This window comes from Tupaia chinensis, unplaced genomic scaffold, assembly GCF_000334495.1.
Source record: "Tupaia chinensis unplaced genomic scaffold, TupChi_1.0 Scaffold000251_1, whole genome shotgun sequence".
NCBI lineage: Eukaryota > Metazoa > Chordata > Mammalia > Scandentia > Tupaiidae > Tupaia > Tupaia belangeri.
In genome coordinates, this window is record NW_006159731.1 from 3,249,261 (window position 1) to 3,268,231 (window position 18,971).

Genomic DNA, 18,971 nt, shown 5'->3' on the forward strand with positions numbered 1-18,971 from the left:
ATAGAAAATGTGAAATAAATGGTAGTTAAGGCAGATTTTATCACCTTTTTTGTTCTTGGAAATGTGAGACTTTCCTTTGCTCTCCTAGTAGCAGAAAGACTAATTTCTCAGGGAAAGACAATTTTCTGGGACATTGGAATTGGCCACTGTGTTTACCCTAATGTACAACAGTAATTTAATGAATGCAAATGAGGTCATTAGAAGAGAGTGACATTTGCTTCACCTCATAACCCACTTATTGTTTTCCTCTTGGGAGATTCCTTGGTATTCTGGAATACATTTCCCTGAATGATGATGAGAGCAAAGGCTGAGGAAAATGTCAGGGGGCCTCATGCGGGAGTCAGACACTCCATCCTTTGGTAGAACTTAGGCTGGAAGAGGAATGAGGCCTGAGTGTGGAGTGCTCCAAAGGACCCCGCCCCAGTGGATCAGAGCAAGAAACAAAAGCTGCTCTTCACCAGAGCAGCTGTAAGTTGCCACAGCCAAGTTGAAGTCTTTTTACAGGATATGATTGGCTACATTTTTCTGCATGTCATTGAAATGCCGTCTCCGCTTTCACTTCAATAGTCATCAAGATCATCAATGATGTGGGCCAGAGAGAGTACGTAGAGAACATCAGTAATGATGGGTAGGGAGGGAGTGTGCAGAGAAAACTGTGTAAGTATGTAAACTGGAATGGTTCCTCTGCCTCTCTCAGAGTAGTAGGTTATTTTGATGTTCCAGTGTAGATGTGGGTTTTTCCAAGTTTAAAAATAGTACATGCTTCTAGTAAAAATAAAGTCAGAAAACAATACAACATTAAGTTTATACAGGTTGAGTATTCCTTGTCCAACATGCTTGGGACCAGAAGTATTTTGCTTTTTGAATTTTTTTAGTGTGTGTGTGTGTGTGTGTGTGTGTGTGTGTGTGTATGTATATATATATATACACAAAACAAAAACATTACTTGTGTTTTATATGCACCTTATACAAATAGCCTAAGGTAGTTTTATACAATATTTTTGTATTGCAGTGTTTTGACTGTCTTGGCTGGGACTGATCACATGAAGTTAGGTGTGGAACTTTCCATTTGTGGTGGCATCTTGGCACTTGAAAGTTTTAGATTTTGGAATGTTTTGGATTTTGGATTTTTGGACTAAGGATACTCAACCTGTTGAGAAATAGCAAAAATTATAAATAAGTAGAGTATAATGGGTATTCATCTAAATATATTCCAATTTTGGTTAATTTATGGATTAAAAATCCAAATTTTTACTTGTAACTTGGGAAGAGGAAAAAATTTTTTACTCGTCTTCCAGGTGTTCCTTTCCAGATCCAGTCTCCTTTTTCACATACAAATAGAATGTGAATGCTTTCCTAAAATCTCCAGTTTTATGGCCTCTGTCTGTCAAATAGACTCTGGTCAACTCTCAGCTATTGTATAATGGCTCAGATTTACCACACGGCAGCTCCAGAAATTTTGGAAAGTAAAAGAAATGGTGGAGAAAGGTGATAGATGTGGTGAAGATGATCAAGATTTTTTTCTCCAAAATACTCAATGAAGACATTTATTAACACATATTATGTGCTTTCATGAGTCATCTGGTTAATTAAAAATTACCGCTCAGTGTCTTTGTCTGCTATTGTATTGCTAACAGGAATACCCCAAACTGATTTATAAAGATTAGAAGTTTATTTGGCTTATGATTCTTGTGTCTTGAAAGTCCAAAGGCATGGGTTTGTCATTAGGATGGCCTTTGGTGCTATGTCACAATATGGCTGACAGAAGTGGAGAGAATGGTTGATGCATGCAGACAGAGAGAGACCTGGGGGCAGCCATATTCCTTTTATTGTAACCTACTCTTTTAGGAACTAACCATTTCTCACAAGAGCAAGAACTCCTTGTAAGACAGCATTAATTCATTTATGAGGGTGGTGCCTCCATGAGCCAAACACTGACTACTAGGATTCACCTCCTAAAGTTCTTATTACCTCCTACTGCCATTACTTAAACTCAAGACCAAATTCCAAAATGTGAACCTCTGGGGACAAACCATTTTCCAAACCATAGCACTCAGGAATCCATTTCAGTTGTAAAAGGACAAAGGATTCAGAACTGTTCAGTCATACACAATCAAATGGCACGGATTATTATTTGGTTTCCTAGACCAGTTTTTCTAATTTCAGGAGCCAGCTCCAGCCAATGACCTGCTAAGGGTCTAATTGAAAGAGTATTTTGGGTGGCTGATGGTTGAATGCTCTTTTATACCTTTGACCAGAGTGTAAAACTGTTAACCAACCCTCTACTACCCTCAACTTAGGAAGGCAAAATCACTGTATCATTGCACATAAAAAGCCATATTCTTGGTTGTTTTTGACAGACCCCTAAAAAAAGACCAGTTTAATTAGTGACTCTGGATGGATACAGCTTATGAAGAAATTATGAATGCTCTTTAATAGCATAGTAGGCAAAAAAATAATAATAATTGTAGGAAAAATAGGGAAAATATTAGTTATTTCAGAGCCAAAAGTACTTTCATACCCCAAATAAATTCACTATTTTTTTCAAACCATATCATCTGAGTCTACAAAGATAAAAAAAAAGTAGCATTCTTTTTTTTTTTTTTTTACCATATTATATCTACCTAAAAGGTTAAGTCACAAAATCTTCTGCTGAAAATAGTGTACCCTGGAAAGTTAAACATAAAGGGTCTTTCAAAAGTTTGTAGAAAATGCTTACTATGAATAAGCTATATATGGATTTTGATTGTTTTTTGCACCAAAATAAACTCATAGTTTAATCCAATTTTTATGAACTTGTTGAAGTCCATTCACATGAATACACAGAAAGGTAAGTTGTTAGAGTTTAAAGTTAAATGAAAACTTGTTACAAATTTAGACAAAGTATTGTTCATTTCCAAGAATGTATGAGCAAAGTAAGAACTGAATTCTGCAAAACATGAATCTCTTCCAAGTAGAGCACAGAGCTAATTGAGAGATTTTCTAATGCTTAATGAGGTAATTTAGAATCATTAAAAAGCAAAGTGTTCTGGTTTTGTGGTTTATGATGCCTGGCCTTTTTTTTTTCTTTTCCATAAAGCCAGTAATCGTATTTTAGCCATTGTGCTGTTGCAGATGGGAAGTTATCCATCTTAGTCTCTGCTTGCTGTTCCAACAGACACACAGATTTCGAGGGCACATTTAGAAAATAACACAGTCAATTCTGGGTTACAAATTTTCTCTAATTAGCTCTTCTCTAAGGATCTGGATTTATTGCTAGAGACAATTACATTCTAAGAAATCATGACACATTTCTCAAAGGATAGAAATTAATCTATTGCAACTTGATGGAGAGTACTATCAGCTTTATGAATCATTAGACTCTGCTAAACTTTCTGAGCAGGGGAGGATCAGTGTCTTCCTGTTAGTGATTACTCCTGCTCCACTCCCACCCTTACTTTCTTGGTGTCTCTTTAGTAATAAGCTCACTGGAACTAGACACAGACGTCAGTTCAGACACTTTCCACCAGTTCTTTTTGCTTTCTACTTCGCTCTCACCTCACAGTTCACTGAACTACATGCTAGCACATTTTTCCATGTGTAGAAATTACTGTACTGGGTTGTCACAGTCACTTGTACATTATTTAAAGTGGAGATTGGCTGATGGGTCTCAATCCTGTGGCTTTGAGTGCCCAATAATGTTTCTTGCTCTTTGAAAACGCAGGTAGAACTAACTCCTGTTTCTGTAATATTGGCTTATCCTTACTCTTCCTATTAATTTCTATGGTTATTGTAACAAATTTTCACCAGTTTGGTGACTTAAAATAAAAATTTATTTTCTCACTGTTCTGAAGGCCAAAGTCTGAACTCCATTTCCCTGGGCCAAAATCACGGTGTCAGCAGAGCCATGTACCCTCTGAAGGCTCTAGGGGGAAATTCCTTCCTTACTCTTTGAGCTTCCAGTGGCTGGGAGCTTTCCTGGGCTGCATCACTTCAGTCTGGGCCTTATGGTCACCTTACCTTCTTCTCTTCTGTCTGTGTAAATCACTCTCTGCCTCATTCTTAAAACTGTAGTTTGGGGGACCAGCAGTTAGCATAATGGCTATGTCGCTGGACTCCCACTTAGTCGACCGCGGTTCGAGTCCCGGACCCGGTGGCTTAAACTCACGCCAGGCGCGTGTGCATGTGTGCCCAAGTCCCCGAGAGGAGAATGGAGGAGAAGGGATTGTGGCGTGGCCATCCCCTCTGGGGGTGATTTCTCGCTTTCTATCTCTCTGTCTCTCTCTGTCTGTCTGGCGAGCCCACGCGCCCTATAGCAAAAAACCTCTCTAAAACAAAAACAAAAAAAAACCAAAAAACAAAACTGTAGTTTGGATCCACTTGAATCATTCAGGATGATCTTTCAATTTCAGAATCTACCCCAGGATTAATTTACAAAGTCTTTGCTATATAAAGACACATTCACAGATTTCAAAGATTAGGACCTGATACCTTTGGGGACATTTCTAGCCTACTATATTCATGTGTAACAAAGCAGGATATCCCATACTACCTAATGCTGTGTCTTAATAATAATCTTTTCTATCATATCATTTGGCAGTCTGTTAAAGGTCTATACACTTACAATGGCATAAGGTCCATGAGAACCTTTACTTCTATGTATTATAAATGTGAATTCAGATCTCTCACCAGGTAGGGGAGCAGATAGTATATTGTGGGGCTCCTTGAAAAGATTTTTGTTCTCACAGAGGCTGACCCAGTCATGGAGGGGCTTGAGCCCTATCTCTTGGATAATTCTTTTGAACCAGATTTTCAGTTGCCTGTTTCTAGCTGGAACTTTCCAAAATCACCATTTGAAACTTAGGTTTCCCATGTGCCATTTCTACCCATTCCTACTAAGAGAAACCAGTCCTGGGTCTTAGCCCAGCCTTATTATATTTATATGAATTTACCCTGATACCGGAACACTCTCAAAGCCTTTGCTTCTTGGGATGCACTGGACTTCTGATCTTTTCTCTTTCATTTTTTTTGGAGAGGTTTTTGCTATAGGGTGTGTGCGCTCGCCAGAAAGACAGAGAGAGACAGAGAGACAGAAAGTGAGAAATCACTTCTCCTGGGAAGATGGCCATGCCACAATCCCTTCTCCTCTATTTTCCTCTAGGGATCTTGGGCATGCACGCACACGTGCCTGGCATGAGTTTAAGCCACCGAGTCTGGGACTCAAACCACGGTCAACTGCATGGGAGTCCAGTGGTGTAGCCATTACACCATCTGTGAGCCCCTGGACTTCTGATCTTTTCTAAGAGCCTTGAACCCTCTATGCCCACTGCCTTCCTCAACTATGATGGCGCCTGTCCTGGTGGAAAAGAGAAAAACACACAAAGAAGAATCATTCCTCTGAGCTCATTCTTCAGGAGCACAGGGTCTTGGCATCTTCATAATGTTAGCTTTTAGGACCAAAGTTAATCCTTGTGAGATCTTAGTGACTCATCTTGAATTATTTGGCATTCAGTAGTCTCCTTTCTCCATGAATATCTGCCTAGGATAGAGATTCCTTTGTTCAGTTCTCTTTCTCTTGCTTCTAGCCAATCACTATCTTGTCCAGAGACTTGGCCACTGGGCAAGACCACCATGTTGTGGAGAACCAGACAAGTTGATTCCATGCCTCCATTTTTTCCTTTTTCTCCCAACTGACCCTGAGATGATTTGTTCCTCTCTTCTCCAGTGTGAATGTCTTGTACTTGACTTTTAAGCCCCACTGTGGGAAGTATCAGTGTAAAGGACCCATGCTCTAGTTTTCTTGTCAGGATCATAGACCTATTTAGGAAGACCCTCAGCATAAATATATTCTCTGAAGTGTTGTAGCCCTGCCTTTTGGCCAAATTTGATGATTATATTCTCATTACACTCATTTCTGACCACATGTGCTTTTGTGGACCTCTGGAATGACTTTAGGAAAAAACCAAAACATCAGATTCCATGTCATGATTGACTCCCTCAAGCATGGTGTATCTGATCTCCTGCTGTCCTTGGTTCATCCAAGGTTCATCCACCCTCAGCTTTTAACCTTCCTGAGGCTAGATTTAAAAAGTTTAGCCTAAGCAAGTAGGTGTTAGTCACTTGGAGCCCAAACTTGCCCTCAGGAAGAACTCCTTTTCCTTCAATCTAATCCTTTTTTCCCAGGAGTTTTATATCTTGAATTATTTGGCATTCAGTAGTCTCCTTTCTCCATGAATATCTGCCTAGGATAGAGATTCCTTTGTTCAGTTCTCTTTCTCTTGCTTCTAGCCAATCACTATCTTGTCCAGAGACTTGGCCACTGGGCAAGACCACCATGTTGTGGAGAACCAGACAAGTTGATTCCATGCCTCCATTTTTTCCTTTTTCTCCCAACTGACCCTGAGATGATTTGTTCCTCTCTTCTCCAGTGTGAATGTCTTGTACTTGACTTTTAAGCCCCACTGTGGGAAGTATCAGTGTAAAGGACCCATGCTCTAGTTTTCTTGTCAGGATCATAGACCTATTTAGGAAGACCCTCAGCATAAATATATTCTCTGAAGTGTTGTAGCCCTGCCTTTTGGCCAAATTTGATGATTATATTCTCATTACACTCATTTCTGACCACATGTGCTTTTGTGGACCTCTGGAATGACTTTAGGAAAAAACCAAAACATCAGATTCCATGTCATGATTGACTCCCTCAAGCATGGTGTATCTGATCTCCTGCTGTCCTTGGTTCATCCAAGGTTCATCCACCCTCAGCTTTTAACCTTCCTGAGGCTAGATTTAAAAAGTTTAGCCTAAGCAAGTAGGTGTTAGTCACTTGGAGCCCAAACTTGCCCTCAGGAAGAACTCCTTTTCCTTCAATCTAATCCTTTTTTCCCAGGAGTTTTATGAGAGAATCTACATGATTAAAAAAAAAAAAAAGCAGTAGTATAGAATTATAATGCAATCTTTCTCTAATCTGCCATTTGTAATACACAAAATATATAGAATGAGCTATTTATTTGGACTGTTATAAGCTTGGACAAGTTCTGGCCAACAGTGACTCTGTCCTAGCCAAACCAGACCACAAAATGGCATTTGCTTGCCCTCATTACACTGGCCAAGTGACTGTCCATATTTCTAGTCTCCCTGGAGTGGGAGAGCATTATCTTGTTAGTTTCTTTGTTGCCTGAAGTCTCTTGGAGTTTTCCACATACAGATGTAGCTTTTAGGTAGTGGCAAAACAAACTCCAGAGTCATTCAGACTAAGTTCAAAACTGGATTCTCTCACTTATTGTCTATGTATACTTTCTGAGCCTTGTTTCTTCTTTTTGTTTTATTTTGGTCTGTCAAATGGGCATAACCAAATCCCCTACAACAAAGTTAAATAAATTAAGTTAAATAGAATGCCTCACATAGTGCCTGAATTTTGTATTTAAAGCTCAATAAAAGTTAGGTATTATCTATATGTTTTGTTAAATAAATGGGTTCCTTTTTTTTCCCCATTGCCCCATGCCTACAAATATATATACTTTATAATTAAACTTTGTAAATACTTTTAGGTTCTTGGTTCATTAAACAAGTAATTGTTGAAATGCCTAAGATAGAATAGTGAACAAATTTACGAAGCAACTAGAAGTAAGCTTCTGGAATGTGTGCCAAGGTTCCAGCCTACAGATCCCTTGTTTTCATGGACAAATATTTATTTTATTAGACATGTTTTAGAGATTTCTGATTGCTTAATATTTTCATGCCATGGTTTACTATAAAAAATGAGTACTGCCTTACATATTTTTTTTTTGAGAGAGAGAGATTTTTGCTTTAGGGCACATGTGTTCACTGGAGAGAGAGAGGGAGAGAGACAGAGACAGAAAAGGAGAAATCCGCCCCCCCCAGGGGGGGATGGCCACGCCACAGTCCCTTCTCTTCCATTTGCCTCTTAAGATCTTGGGCATGCACGCACATGCGCTTGGCATGAGTTTCAAGTCACCAGGTCTGGGACTTGAACTGTGGTTGACTACATGGGAGTCCAGTGACATAACCATGATGCCATCTACTGGTCTCAAAAGCCTTGTATCTTAACCAGAATCCCCTGATAGCACAAAAGGGAATTGATCAGTGAGAATTTAGAAACTTTCTTAAAAGACTTAGAAATGCACAGGGGCTGCCAGTTTGAAAATTGACATAGCAGTAGGCCAATTAGGTCATATGTATATTTATAAGTGAGATATTATTCTATATTTTAATGCAAAAAATGAAATAATTTAATCTCAGAGAGATAAAATGATTTGCAGAAAGGCCACAGAGCTACAAATTGGTAACTTTTATACCTTTGCGTGTAAATATAATCAGTTCAAGTTTCAAAATCTACCCTCTTTTCTTCTATTTTCATATTAATTAAGGTCCTGTTATCCTTTAGAAGAAGAGCAATAATTCAGGCAATTGGAGCCAAACAGGCCCCAATACAGTGCTATAGGGAAAAGAATGCTCTTCTACAAACCTGGAGATCTAGCGTCTTGTCCCAGCTACCAACAAAGAACCCTGTGATGAGGGCGAGGGTAGGGAGATATTTCCTAAATTCCCATTTTCTCTGAGCTTCTCAGCAGCTTCTTAGCTATAAACTTTACTAACAGAAAAGCCAGCAGGCCCTCTGCCTTCTCAGAATCAAATCTCTCTCTTCAGCATCTGACAAATACTTTTCTTTGTGGTTCCAAGATATCAAGATTATGAGACTCAAAAGGTTTAGCTCTCAGAGATCTAAGGGAAATTCTAATTTCATCTACTATAGTTCCTTCAAAAAGGCACTGTTTTGAGATGTTCTGGAATAGAATTTATACTTTCACCCAGTCAAAAATGTTATATACTGTCTTTGTGTTTTTGACTAGAATTTTTTGAGCTAACATTTAGGAAATATGGGTGAGGTAGGATTACAGCCTTATTAAAACAGAAATGGAATAAGACAGGGGTGGTGTGGGAAAAATGCAGGGAGTGCAAACCAACCACTTTAAGAAAAATTGATGAGGGGGCAGATTACTCTTAAAACTTATTTTATTTTTAATTGATTCATAATGGTACATATTTATGGAGTACGGTGTGATATTTCAAATATTATGTAATGATCCTATGATTAGCACACCTATCACCTTGAACAAATAACCTGATTTAAAAATGAGCTAAATGTCTGAATAGACAGTTCTCAAAAAAGACATATAAATGGCCAAGAAGTATATGAGAAAATGCTCAACATCACTAATCATCAGGGGTGTAAATCAAAACCACAATGAGGTATCACTTCACTTCAAGTAGAATGACTGTTATCAAAAAGGCAAACAACGGGTCAGCCCAATAGCTTAATGGTTAAGGGAGCCAGACCTCACATGGCTCATCTGCTTAGAATTCCAGCCCTAGTAGCTTGAAAAACATGCTGGGTACATGTGTATGCATGCCCTAAATCCTGACAGGGTGGAATGTACTAAATGTACTAAAAAGCATAGTAGCATGACCATGCCCCCATTGGGGTGTGCTTTCTCTCTCCTCTCTCTATCTCTTTCTGGTGAGCTCATATGCCCTCTGGTAATTAAAAAAATATCAGAAAATAACAAGTGTGACAAGGATATGGAGACAATGGAACTCTTCTATACTACTGGTAACAATGTAAATTAGTACAGTCATTAAGGGAATATAGTAAAGAGGTTCCTCAAAATATTAAAAATAGATTTACCATATAATCTAACAGTCCCTCTTCTGGGTATAAATTCATAAAAAATGAAATGAGTTTGTCTATCCATAATCCCATGTTTATTGCAGGATTATCCAGAATAGCCAAAATAGGGAATCACCCTGAGTGTCCATCAATAGATGCATGCATAAGCAGTCACTTCTTGATGGCTGGTCTCCCTTCATGTTTCTGCACATACTGGGTTATCAGAGAAAAAGGATTATTAATCTCTTCTTAAAGTTGAATCATAAGACTGATTCACCTTTTTCTCTTTTTAATAGAGAATTTGGCTTGGCTCCTTCTTCCATCCCTAGCTCAGCCAGCGATGATCATAAGAAGGAGAGGATGGGTGTGCCTCCCTTAACCATTAGGCTATTGGACTGACCCGTTGTTTGCTTTTTTGATAACAGTCATTCTACTTGAAGTGAAGTGATACCTCATTGTGGTTTTACATCCCTGATGATTAGTGATGTTGAATATTTTTTTCATATACTTCTTGGCCATTTATATGTCTTTTTTGAGAACTGTCTATTCAGACCTTTTGCCCATTTTTAAATCGGGTTATTTGTTCAAGGTGATAGGTATGCACAGGGGATCTGAAGATGTGACCTGGGAACCCTCCTACATGGTTTCAGCGACCCCTAATGCTGCATGACTGCTGTGCCACTACAGCTGCTCTATAGGATTTACTTTAAAAATTATTATTGTTCACCAGAACTGTGAGCCAAATAAACCTGTATTAATTATTTACAAGTTATTATTATTTAACTTTCTATTTTGAAATAACTTAAGAATTATAAAATAATCGAAAGAGAGTACAAAAAATTCCCCAATGCTATTCACCCGTAATTCCCAAATGTTAGCATTTTAAGCCCAATTACATTATTATTCTCTCTTTACACACACTCACATTTCTGAAAAATTGACAGCCATTTGCTGCTGACATGTCCCTTTACCTCCAAATATCTTAGTGTACATTCTCTAAACACAAAAATTCTCTCTCACAAAATCATAAACATGGTATAATTTTCAAAATCATGAAATTAACATCACTTGCAGTACTATTATATAATTTATAGACTTGATTCATATTTCACAAGTTGTTTCGATAAATACCTTTTATAGCAAAGGAAAAAATAGCCACAGCATAAAGCATAGAATTTACTTGCCACATGTCTTTCTTTAGTCCTCTTTAATCTAGAGTCACTCCTCAGTGAGGATGCCTTTTATGACCTTGCAGTTTGAAATGTCCAGGCCAGTTCTCTGAGAATGTCCCTCAATTTGTTGCCGTTGTTTTTTAAAAACAATTATCTATTTAATTATTCATTTATTTATTTTAATTTGACCAGAGAAAGAAACAGAGAGAGAGAGAGAGAGAGAGAGAGAGAGAGCAAGCCACCAGGTCCAGGATTCGAACCGTGGTTAGCCATGTGGGAGTGTCCAGTGCCTTAACCACCATGCCACCTGTTAGCCCCTCCTCGATTTGGTTTTACCTGCTGTTTTATCCAGTGTTTCCCCTGGTCATATTCAGGTTGGGCATCTTAGCAGGAACACCAGGAGAGTTTCTGGGTTCTTCTCAGTTTCTTGGTGGCAGGCACCAAGACTCACTGTCCTATCACTAGGATGTTTACAGTTCTTCGTTGGTCAGCTGCTACTTGGCAGGTGTTTCCACTCTGAAGGCACCCCACACCTTTGTAATTAGTATCTTGTGACGAGATTGTAATTTTTAAAATGTTCTGTTTCTCATAACACTTTAGCCTACTAGTTACAGCAAACATTTTCAGGATTCTTGTCTGAAACATTTATTGCTGTGGCAGCTGCCAAATGGAGATTTGTCTCCTCTTGTTTTTCCTGCTATGTTTATAAGTTAGATTCTACACCAATGGTTTTTAAAATGACATTCCAGAAAGAGTCCATCTGTAAAATAGAAAATATCTGCGCTAATCTAAATCCATAGAAATAAAAACCTCCTGTCTCCCACTTCTTAATCCCAGCGCCCAGGTATTCAGCTAAGTGGCTTTCCTATCCATATTTAGTACAGTGGAAATGTGTAGAGCTGTTAGGAGCTATTCCTAAGGCTACTTTCTATTTGAGGGGAAAGACTTCTATCACTCTGTGAGATCTTTCTTTCCTTCTTTAACCCCATTTTTTACCCCCTGAAATCTTGTTCTCATTCTTCTTCCCTGGCCCTCTCCTCCCCACATACACCTTGAAATCTGCTATTAAAGCCAGAGAGACTAGAGCTCTCTTTTAAACAATGAAGACTCTACTCACCTTCAAACTTGTTTCCTTCCACCAACAAGTTAACAGTCTCCAGGCACCCTCGTTCCATTTACTTTTAGCTCAGCCCTTTTAGTAACCGGCCCTCTAGTCTTAAAGTCCAGATAGGCAGGACATGTCTAATTAGATTTCCTCTCTCCCTCTCCAGTGTAACATAAGTTCATTGGCTATTCACAATTTCTCACTCATTAAATGCCTTTTGAAAAGGAGGACCAATAGCAGATTTCTCTTCTACCAGGCTCTTCCCCAATTCCTTCCCTTGGAAGATTTCCAACCTTCATCATCTCAGTCATGCCCATCCATGAGCATCATCTCTCCCCTGGAACGTTAACGTTCCATACTGTCAACATCAGAAGATCCTCAGATGATTCCTGTAACTTCTCATATAAATATCAGGGAAGCTAATTTTCACTTCTATGAAAGGACCAATGAAGAAGATTGAACAAGTTCAAGAAAATCGTTCTTCCTGGTTAATAGACTGAGTGATATTTATTATCAGTAAAATGGATCTCTTTTGCTTTATAATAGTATACCACTTTCAAGCAGAATAGGAACATGTAGGACCCATCCTCTGAACCCAAATCCTTGGCGTAGTCACAGGGAAATGCATTTATGACTAATCTTTTGTCATAAATCTAAAGCTGGGCATAGAAATGGCAGAAAAGCTAAATAAAATAGACTTTATTCCTCAGGAACTGCTGAAGAATTGAGCACTAATTAGTACTAGAAATTACTATCTTTGGAGAAACTCCAGTTTCTCCTGAAAATCCTCAAATGGTAATATTTTCTTGCCTCTTCCTTGAATGGGTAAGGAATGAAAAATCTTCACTAATAGTTTTTGCCCACTCTGGGACAGAGTAGAAATTCACTAGGCTAGAAGACTTTCTAGAACTCTGATTCTAAATACACTTGCTCTACTAGAATTGAGCTGGAGCAATGGAGGGGCTTCAGAAAGTTTATGGAAAAATGGGATTAAAGTATGAGTTTATTTTGCTGCACCAATACTTTTAAATGCAATCATAGTTTTTTCTTAATATATATTTTCCACAAACTTTTTGAAGACCCCTTGTACATATTCAGAGACCCAAATTTTTGTTAATGAACAGAATATTCCCAAATATTGATTGATGAAGTAGATGGAACAGCTCTGTAAATTATATGATAAATTATCCTAGAGAGTTTTGAGATGGTTGCTAGAATACCTTAATAAAACCCACCTGTAGGCTCAGAGTATTAAAACAGGTAGCAGGTTGGCATGGTAGTTGTGCTGGACTCCCACATAGCTAACCATGGTTCAAGTCCCAGACCTGGTGGCTTGCCTTCTGTCTTTTCCTCTCTCTCTGATCAAAATAAATAATAAATAAATAAATAAATAAATAAACAGTTCTTTAAAAAATGAAAAAGAATAGCCTAGCAGTCCAAAAAAATGTGACCCATAGGAATTAAGGAGGATATTTTATCTGTAGCTTTCCCTTTAATGGTACAGTTTTGTAACTTTGAATCATTGTTGTTTGGGGAAAGGACTACCTTCATGATTTTTGGATAACAAATGCTGGTTAAAATCCATCCTCATCAACTCATTTAGAAAGGATATTGACAGGCAACAGGCATGAGGATTTTAGATTAAATCTAATAATAAACAAAAAAACCTTATATATACTTTCAGATAATAAACGAAGAAGTGATTTTTTTTTTAGAGAGATTTTTGCTATAGGGTGTATGCACTCACCAGAGAGACAGAGAAACAGAGTGACAGAAAGTGAGAAACCACCCCCAAGAGATGGCCATGCTGCAATCCCTTCTCCTCCATTCTCCTCTCAGGATTTTGGGCACACACACACACACACATGTGCCTAGTGTGAGTTTTAAGTCATCAGGTCTAAGATTTGAACTGCGGTGGAGTACATGGGAGTCCAGTAATATAACCATCACACCATCTGCTGGTCTCCTGAAGAAGTGATTTTAAAAAATAGTACCAGTATTTTGCCACTGCAACAATAATATCAATGACTCTGTAAAATTATTAGGTGACAGGTTGACAGTGAACCTTAAAATAGATAGACCAGCCTGTCAACACTTAAATCCATTTATCAATCTTAACATATCCAAAAGAGATGTAACCAAATATTTTGCTCCATGATGAGATACAAAAGGAAATACATAAAACAACTTGTAAAATGTTCTTGTCTATAAGTTGAACCTGATTCTAATTATGCCCTAGATTTAAGTATCAGGATACAAGAAATACAGGGAAGAGAGGAACATGGTAAACAATACCAGAAGAATGCAGTCTCATATTCCAAATGTAGGAAACCTATAAGTCAAACAACCCAATTTCTTTGACAAAGAAACAAGGAAAAAAATATTAGAAAAAAAGGACCCCACAGATGAAAAGACTTCTATGAGAAGTATCAAACAAATGTAATATCTTAAGACCCTGACTTGAAACAACTATGCAAGGGAAAAAAAAAAGACATGAACTAGATCATCAGAGAAATTTGACCATTGATTGGATAGTGATAGTATTAAGTAACTATTTTATTATTTAACTGTGATAATGGTATTGTGGTTAAGTTTGGGAAAGGGGGCTTTTTTGAGAGTTTTGTTTGTTTCTTTGTTTTTCCTATAGGGCACATGCAATTGCCAGAGAAACAGAGACAGAAAGTAAGAGATCACACCCATCCCCCAAGGGGATGGCCATGCCACAATCTCTTCTCTTCCATCCTCCTCACAGGATCTTGGGTATGCATGCAAACGCACGTGGTGTGAGTTTTAAGTCACCAGGTCTAGAACTCGAACCACGGTTGACTACATGGGAGTCCAGCAACATGACTATTATGCCATCTGCTGGTCCCTGTGGTTAAGTTTTTTGTTTTTTTTTTTAAGAATTATTTATTTAATTTTATTTGTTCATTCATTCATTTTAATTTGACCACACACACAGACACACACACACACACACTCAGAGAGAGAGAGAGAGAGAGAGAGAGCAAGCAAGCCACCAGGTCCAGGACTTGAGTTGTGGTCAGCCATGTGGGAGTGTCCAATACCTTAACCATCACACCACCTACTGGGTTAAGTTTTTAAAAGTCACCATTTGCCAATATTTACTAAAGCATTTACAGAAAAAAATGATATATCTGTGATTTGATTCAAAATAATCAGTTGAGCAGAAAAACGGGCAAGAGTATATATAAAACAAGACTGGGTATGAGTTGATAATTGTTGAAGCTGTCTGATAGGTAAGTGGAGGTTTATTATAAACTTTCTATCATACAAAAACCTTAAGTATTAGTCATCTCAAAATCAATGTTTTTTCTTTCTCTGAGGAATAAATGATTTCTGTAATAGAATTCCTAGGTTTGAAAATAAGTCTTCATTAAAAAAATATTTGTTTATTTCTTTTGAGAGAGAAACAGGTATTCCCAACGGGATCTTTATGCCAAGATCCCTCCCCAGCTTCAGCCAGCCTGGATCACAGGCATGTACTTATGAAGAAGTGTGTAAGGTGGTCTTGGGTTGTGAAGCCAGGACCCTGCAACATAGGTCCAGCATTGCAGAGCAATATGTCACTGTCGTGCCCACCATCTGGCCTGTTCCATATTCTTAATGTTCCTGCATGTGGACATGTGCAATAACTTGAACATGAGTAAACTCTGAAAAGACATGCATCTCCTCCAGTTAGGGTATATATTAGTCCTTAAATCATCCTGGAAGCTAGAGGCTAATTTTTCTTACTTTCTGGCCAGGTCAGTGAAGGGCTGATATTATACCAGCACGTGGACTGTGAGAATACAGGCTGGACTGCAGAAGATACTTTCACATTCACGATGTCCTCCCCACCCGCTGCTCTAGGCCCCAAAGAGTTCCATATTACCATTTCATATGAAATTGATGAGCCCGGTCGGCAGACCCGTCTGCTCGCAAATACAGGTAATGCCACGAAAATCTGGTCAGTGCCTTGTTTATAATTACTAAAGTAGGAAAAACATGGAAGTAAATTTTTTTATTTTTTAATTGTCAACCCCATGATGTCAACCTTTAAAATAAAACTGAAATAGTTATAAAAAGCTGTTATTTTTGCCCTCTTTCTCCGAGCTTTTATTTCTTCTCCTGTGGCAACTTAGCTTTAAAAAACTTAAAGGATGGCAACTTAGCTTTGAAGAACTTTATTTGTCCTTTCAAATAGGGACTTCACCAGGCTTTTATGAAAAACTGCTAACAGAAAATGAGAATGACAAGTGGGATGAGTTCTTGACAAGAAAGGGGTATTGAAAGCTGCACCTGCTTCCATGGCAAGGGGAAGTCCACTAGTAGATAAATTAGGAAATTCACATTTTATAAGTGAATCTAAGGGTTTTAAAGCTCATTTGCATGAAATTGTGTATGTATTTTTATTAAAAAAATTTTTTTTCATATGCCTTAGGTGATCTAATCCAGGTACTTGAGCAACTGAAGTGTTTTGAATAATACACTAGGACAGGCAGATTTTACAGCTATCCCTCGAAAGCGCTAATGAAATGCTGCTTTGTTCTTTATGTTTTAATAGGAGCTGCTGTCAAGGAGGGTCACAAAGTTCTCATTGACCAATCTAAGCTAGATGCTTCTAACCTCTTATTTAAATTGCCCAAATCGCAGCGCTCTTCCTATGAAATCTGGTTCCAGATTACATCACTTCCTCACCATGGAACGGTTATGGTTGGAGAAAGAAATATTACTAAAAGAAAACCCAATTTTTCCCAGCATATAATTAATAAATTTGGAATCACCTACCTTCACGATGACTCTGAATCACTGTCAGATCACTTTACTTTTGCTGTTTGGCCAAACCGAAAGAGCAAGTCTGCCGCCAAGCCAGAGGCTGACTTTCTTGAAGAGATGTTTAACATTACCATCTCTCCTGTTAATGACCAGCCGCCAGAATTAAGGACAAAAGGACTTCGGTTGAAAGTTCTGCAGGGCAGTAGGTTGGTTGTGGGATCTGAAAACCTGAAAGTGGATGATCTAGACAGCCCTCCAGATGAGATCAGATATATGATCATTCGTAATCCTAATAATGGCTTTTTGGCAATGGCACACCATCCAGACACACCTGTTCACTGTTTTACACAAGCTGACATTGACAACTCTCAGGTGTGGTTTGTACAAGATGGAAGCCCATCCTCTGGAGTATTCTACTTTAGTGTGACCGATGGTGGCCACCGGCCACTCTACAAGCTCTTCCACCTGGATGTTATTGCCATCTCTATCACTCTGGTGAACCTCACTGAACTACTTCTCCCTCAAGGCCAGACAACTGTCCCTATCACCAATGCTCACCTGTCAGCAATGACTAACGGACGGAGTTCCCAAATCACTTACAGGATAACATGGCCTCTCCAACATGGGCATCTGCTGATTGAAAACCAGGTGGTCAGCAGCTTTGGACAGGAGGATTTGGATTCAGGAAGACTCTCTTACCACATGACAAATCTCACTGCCTCAGAGGATCAGCTACAGTTCTCACTGTTTACACCAGAAAGCAACCTGACAGGACAAACGCTGAGCATCAGAGTGCAGCCCTTACTGCGGGTTATGTCAAATCTGAAAATTGCCAACAAAGTGGCTCATCATCTGAGAAGACAAGACCTTGATGCTTCTGAGCTTGCTAATAGGACCAGCAGTGACCCCAAATTTGAAGTGACAGAACCCCCTGTCCATGGAAGACTTGTAAGAATACTTCGTAGCACTCTGATGGAAGATACTACTGTATTCACTCAGAGGGACATTGACCAAGGGCTACTGGTGCTTGAGCCACATGCTAATCTAACAGACACTGACATGCTCAATGACTCCTTCACCTTCTTACTCAGGGCAGACCATGTACAACCAGCACTAGGTTATTTCCCCTTCACCATAGTACCACCTGATGCCTTATTTTTGCAAACTTTCATGCCAGATATTCCTTTATTAATCACTGGAGATAACCTTGTGACCTCAGTTCCCACTCAGGAAAAGCCTGTGGTCTTCTCAGGACCCATGGTACAGACAGAGACTCTGGGGAAGCTGACCCAGATCAGATGGCAGGAAGCAGATCCCTGGAGACAACACAGTAGTGAAGAGTCTAGTGTGGATGCTATGATCTCGTCCACTCAGGTTATTTGGTCACCAGCCACCACCAACGTCAGTCCTGGGTCACCTACTGAGCCTGGAGAGACCATGTACCCTCTGATGGTCATCATACCATTGGCTGTAGTGTTTGTTCTGCTCATAGTGACTGCAGTGGCCATGTATGTCTGGCTCTTGGGCCGAAAGGTAGAAAAGGCAAAACCCCTTATCAAGCCCCAGGCCAACCTGGAGCCCACAACCCCATGTTGTAGGCCAGAAAGGAGCATATCTGTTCCCACTGTCACAGTGACTCCCCTTATAAAAAGCCCCAGAAGTCCCTCAATAAGTCTGTCCAGGGCCTCTCAGTGTGAACAAATGGCCTCTCCAGTGACTGAGCAAATGGAAAAATGTACTCCTTGGAAGACATGGGTGAACTTGGATCCTGACATGGCCAGGCTCTGCCGACAAACCAACCCAGCACTAAAGCATAACCAGTATTGGGTATAGACTGAAGGCTCTTATTTCTTGTTGACCATGTGCTGTGTTCCAGGAACTGGAATAGACAAGGAACTATAAAAGCAAAGAAAAAAAAATTTTTTTGAGAGGTTTTGGCTATAGGGCATGTGCTCTTGCCAGAAAAACAGAGAGAGAGACAGAAAGCCAGAAATCACCCTCCAGGGGGGATGGCCACGCTACAATCCCTTCTCCTTCATTCTCCTCTTGGAGAGGAGAGTTTAAGCCACTGGGTTCAGGACTTGAACCACTATAGACTGTATGGGAGTCCAGCGACGTAGCCATTACACCATATACTGGTCCCAAGGCAAAGAAATTTTGGTCGAATCAACTCAGGAGAGCCTGGGCTTGCTAATCACTCAATACTCAGTAACAACACCATGGTTAGATGTTGGTGGGTGTTTATTGT

General features: G+C 39.2%; 1 protein-coding gene across 1 annotated transcript in view; it reads left to right on the forward strand.

The window, feature by feature from the left end:
* LOC102487666 (chondroitin sulfate proteoglycan 4) overlaps positions 1-18,686 on the forward strand; it is a 79,394-nt gene extending 60,708 nt beyond the window's left edge. Inside the window, exons 9-10 of the mRNA XM_027772057.1 lie at positions 15,712-15,895; positions 16,512-18,686. Of these exons, the coding sequence (XP_027627858.1) occupies positions 15,712-15,895; positions 16,512-18,556 (2,229 nt within the window). The 3' untranslated portion in view covers positions 18,557-18,686. The remainder of the gene's footprint in view (positions 1-15,711; positions 15,896-16,511) is intronic.
* The last annotated feature ends 285 nt before the right edge of the window (positions 18,687-18,971 follow it).